Here is a 5000-nt window from a genome sequence, read left to right as displayed (position 1 = left end):
ATCAGCTGGTTGCTACTCTCAGGTACACACACAGCACAAAGCCTCATACATAAAGCCAGCTCACTCTGGTTGCTCCGTGCCTGCAGCTCGCCTAGGGGTCGCTGTCGAAAGAGCACAGCCCTGAATGGAGCCTGCACGCCTCCGTTGGCGCCCCTATAGTGCAGTACCACCCGGAGAAGTGGCGACTCTGTTTCCCATTACATTCTCTCCAAGAACTGGAGGACTGAGCCAATCAGAGACGCGTTTCTTCGAGAGCAGGAGGAGTGAGCCAATCAGAGACGCATTTCCACGAGAAACACGGAACACTCTCTCGTTTCTCCACAAGCCACCTTGCCAGCTTGCAAAAACGTCTTGAAACAAAGCAACCAGAACGTTTTTTAAAACAGGACCAACGCGTAACACATTCAATAACAATTGGGAACACGGCAATATTAATTAAATTACGTTGAGAGGCCATCTTTAAAGAAAGTTTAATGTTATGCAAATGAGGAGCGAATTCGCCTGCTGCGGCCCAATCAAATCAACAACATAACTGTTCCATTCCATTTGATTCGCCGCGATAACCTGATGGCGGTTGGATCTCTTCGCTTCGCTCGCTTCGCCTCCTATGTGTCCCTACCGTAAGTTAGACACACATAATATCTTCGTTTTATATGCCGACGGTATGTAAGGAAACCATGCACATCATCTACGGAAAATTAAATAATCACAACGTCAGTATACCAAACGAAGATTCTAGACGCGTCTAAGTTAGACTCCCGCTTAGTGACGCATCTATCTTGGTCACAAGATTCTTGTGCAGGTGACATGGTTCCTACTTAACAGACAGTAAGATGTTTAAAACAGTAGCCTACCCTAACGGCAGATAAGCGGGATAACTTGGCTTGGAGAGGCAGCGCTGTCTTCGTGCTTCCATGCTGCGCACGTCGCCATAGCATGTCGCCAGAGCATGTCGCCAGACCCCCCGCCTTGCCATTAGCTTTGTGTAACCGGTCACCTTGTCAGCCGTTATCCCTTACTTATTATATGGTTGTGACGTCATCTGTCGAATGCTCCATTCATTTCAACGGGGCTCCCCAACGTTCGGACGTCTGTTATTTTTCGATAACGGACGGGTTGGTCTATAACAGACCGCTGTCAATGGCAACAAGACTTTTCACTGCTAAAGCGACTTTTCAACAAGACTCTAATCAGCTGCTGTGATAGACAGCACCCGTTGTCCTGGCTACCGCTGTCAATGGCAACAAGACGTTCACTGCTAAAGCCACTGGCTTGTATACAAGTCAGTGGCTAAAGCGAATGTTTCATATCACTCCGCAGGGGGTCCGGTCTTTTGTCACTCTAATCAGCTGCTGTGATAGACAACACCTGTTGTCCTGGCTAGCCTACCTAGCTGTTGCCTAGCGGTGCATGTTCCACAACGGCACTGTTTTGTTTTGCGCAGCAACAATCTTAACATTAAATAGGTCTAAAGAAATGTCCCCGCATGTGTGAATCATTTAAGTATATCCATATAATAAGCGGGTTAACTTTCGGCGAGTCGGTCGCTTTGTGGAATAGCAGCACTTCAGAGAGAACAAGACCCCTCCGCTCCGCGTCGGGGTCTAAAGATTCTCTCTGTCGTGCTGCTATTCCACGGTAGCGACCTTCTCGCCGAACGTTAACCCTTACTTAAAACACTCTTTATATTTCTTTCCCCCTCTCTCTCTCTTTCTCTCTCTCTCTCTCTCTCTCTCTCTCTCTCTCTCTCTCTCTCTCTCTATCTCACTCCCCCACCCCTGCCTCTCTATATATATCTCTCTCCCTCCCCTCTCTCTCTCTCTCTCTCTCTCTCTCTCTCTCTCTCTCTCTCTCTCTCTCTCTGCCTCTCCCCTCTCTCCCTGTAGTCCGTGTGGCGGCTGCTGGCTGGTGAAGGACTGCAGTGTGGTGTACAGGAACATGTCTCATGTCCGCTGCCAGTGCCAGAGGCTGGGCACCTTCGGGGTGCTGATGGACAGCTCCCAGCGAGAGGTGAGAGAGACCAAGACATCAAAGGCTTAACACAGTTATTTTAATGGGAAGTGCTGGGCCATTTCAGGGGAAAAAATACTCTAAATTCAGACACTGTGCATATATGGATTGTAAATGGAATGAGATGCAAACCTTTTGATAAAATGCCCAAGGGTGCCATCGGTGGCCGTGCCCAAAAGGCAGGACATCGCAGCTGGTGCTCTATATCTACGGCTACTATGAATATGGATGTTGAATTACATATAAGAAGAAAAAGCAAAAGTTAATTTATGGTGTAGGTACAACACTAGCACATGACATTACATACACTGTAACAAATAGCTGTTAATTTACGGCAATTCTGCAACAGCATTCAACTGTTTTTCGAAAAAACAGACAACTACTGTGAAAATATTACTTTGAGTCACATATTGAGCATAAACAGTAAGTACTGCACAATAGCAGTATTCGCCGTTGTGGAAAAAACTAGAGATGCACCGGATCCTGATTTTTAGGATCCTGCCGGATACCAGATCCACTGCTTAAGATCCTGCCGGATCCGGAACCGGATACCGGATCCTACAAAAGGGTTGAAACATATAGTCTACTCGCACACGTGGGCCCTTTTTATTACGTTGGCGCAAACTTTTTTTTTAGACTCATTGGCTTATTGCCACACTGCCTGCAATAGCCGCTTCCAAAGGGATTTCACTCCATGCAGTGATTGGGGTTGTGAAAGACTGAAAAGCCTAGGCTAGACATGCACCAGACCCTGATTTTTAGGTAACATGCTGGATACCGGATCCACTGCTTAAGATCCTGCCGGACCCGGATCCTGTGAAAAACTCTATTATCCTGACGGATCCGGATCCGGAACTGGATCCGGTGCATCTCTAGAAAATAACAAGTTATTTTAGGCAGCACCATTGAAACCCATTCATCCTCCACTTGTCCGTGATCACCATCAAACTTCAATACCACCTGAAGAACTGAAGTCATTCTGACTGTTCAAAGATTATCTGATACTATCAAGCATGATGAAACAATTTCTAAGGAAACTACAATACTTAAAAAGTGCTTGATGCAGCAAAGTGTGAGTAGCACATGCATTTTGATAGTGATGAAAGTGTGATTGGCTGAAACATTTTAAGGACTTGTAACACTCTTGCAACAAGCAGCCCCATCTAAACCAATCTGCTAATCAGTGCCTGGCCTCACCTGAGTAGGGCTGTTATGCCATTATTCAATTACGGGCGTCACCTGCCAAGGGCCTGATGACTCTGGTCACATGGTACTCTTGCACCTGTATATAAATCTGGACTATAAACACTTCAGTTGCTTGCCTGTCTGCTGGCTAGCCTGCATGGCACAGCATAGCACTTGTTTGCCTACAAGCTTGCCTACAAGCTTGCTTACATGCTTGCACACTTTCCTCTTTGTGAAAGCTTGCTGTATGTGCCATCATTTGTGGCATTGTTGCATATAATGTGCCTGCTGCAAATTAGGCATTGCTTTGAGAGCTAGCTTGTAGTGCTGCTTGTTTGCTGTGCTACTTGGTGCAAAATATTTTTTTTAAGACTGACCAATGCTATATTCATCATTGGCTCATCAAGAGATACAGTAAAAAGCCCACCTTGCACACTATCATTGTAACATAGCACTGCGTACTCTGCAATTTTATTCATGCCCACACTTTCAAAGGACCACCGCAAACCATTTTCTCAATACAGCATAGCGCCATAGTATCGTGCTCAAGGCACTCCAGTCATGGTGAACGATGGGAGGGTGGGGTGGTAACATGGCCAGGGTACCACAGTTATGGAGAATGATGGGTGGGGTGGGAAGTTGCCATGGCCATATTCATGAATACAACTATGACCCAGTATTTGCCTGTCATCACACAGTACAATTCAACTTTTTAACTGAAATGTACTGTTATTTTACTTATACTACTGCATAAATATTGTAGAGCACTTTTAGTTTAACAATACTAATACTGTGAACGTTCTGTAGAGTACTGTTATTTAACAGTTCAATTGCTGCTGAAAAAATGTTATATACTGTGATACATTAAACAGCAATGAGCTGTATTTGATTTTTGGTGTGAAATAACAGTAGAATTACAGGTAAATATAATTGCCAGTAACTGCCGTTATTTTGCAGGGAAATTTTCTTAGAGTGTAGCTGTTACACCATTTACTCCATTGTATCTAATGAGGTAGATAGACCTTGTTGTTACAGAAAACACTAAAAATCTAACAAGAACCCACCACAAAACGTGATGTAACCAACGCAGAGTCTGCTGATCATAAGACAAGTACACAGGTCAACTGGTTTTTCAGATAAGTGACCTGTGTTGGAAGGAAATTATGGGGTTTTTACCTTTACTTTTACTTTTCTTTTACTTTTTACACCTCTGTTGAATTGACAAATCCATTTTCACGCCTGTCTTGTGTTTTAATGTAATGATATTGTCTGTCTGTCTGTGTGTGGATGGGGGGTGGGGGGTGATGGATATCTTTTAATGTAACTGTAACTGACCCTCAGTCTGTTAAATAAAGTGTATAAAGTGTATTATGTCCCCTTCTGAGTTGAATTGACAAAGTCATCTCTGTCCCCTGTTTCCCTTCTCCTGTCCCCTGTCCCTGTCCCCTTCCCCTTCTCTCTTGTCCCCGTCCCCTATCCCCTGTTCCCTTCTCCTGTACCCTGTCCCCTTCCCCTGTCCCCTTCTCCTGTCCCCTTCTCCCGTCCCCTTCTCCCGTCCCCTTCTTCTGTACTGTCCCCTTCTCCCGTCCCCTTCTCCCGTCCCCTTCTTCTGTACTGTCCCCTTCTCCCGTCCCCTGTTCCCCATTCCCCGTCCCCTGTCCCCTGTCCCCCTTCCCCTGTCCCCTTCTCCCGTCCCCCTGTCCCCTGTCCCCCTATCCCCTGTCTACCGTCCCCCTGTCCCTTGTCCCCTTATCCCCTGTCTCCCGTCCCCCTTCCCCCTCTCATGTCCCCCGTCCCCTGTCCCC

At 46.1% G+C, this 5000-nt stretch overlaps 1 protein-coding gene across 1 annotated transcript in view; it reads left to right on the top strand.

Moving 5' to 3' along the window:
- The window catches only part of celsr3 (cadherin, EGF LAG seven-pass G-type receptor 3), a 123035-nt gene that overhangs the window by 98053 nt on the left and 19982 nt on the right, over positions 1 to 5000 (top strand). Inside the window, exons 29-30 of the mRNA XM_063209446.1 lie at positions 826 to 828; positions 1887 to 2010. Coding sequence (XP_063065516.1) covers positions 826 to 828; positions 1887 to 2010 — 127 coding nt within the window. The remainder of the gene's footprint in view (positions 1 to 825; positions 829 to 1886; positions 2011 to 5000) is intronic.

Source organism: Engraulis encrasicolus, chromosome 10 (assembly GCF_034702125.1).
Source record: "Engraulis encrasicolus isolate BLACKSEA-1 chromosome 10, IST_EnEncr_1.0, whole genome shotgun sequence".
Classification (NCBI taxonomy): Eukaryota; Metazoa; Chordata; class Actinopteri; order Clupeiformes; family Engraulidae; genus Engraulis; species Engraulis encrasicolus.
Note: the sequence above shows the minus strand (reverse complement) of the source record. Positions and strands in the feature narration are given on the sequence as shown.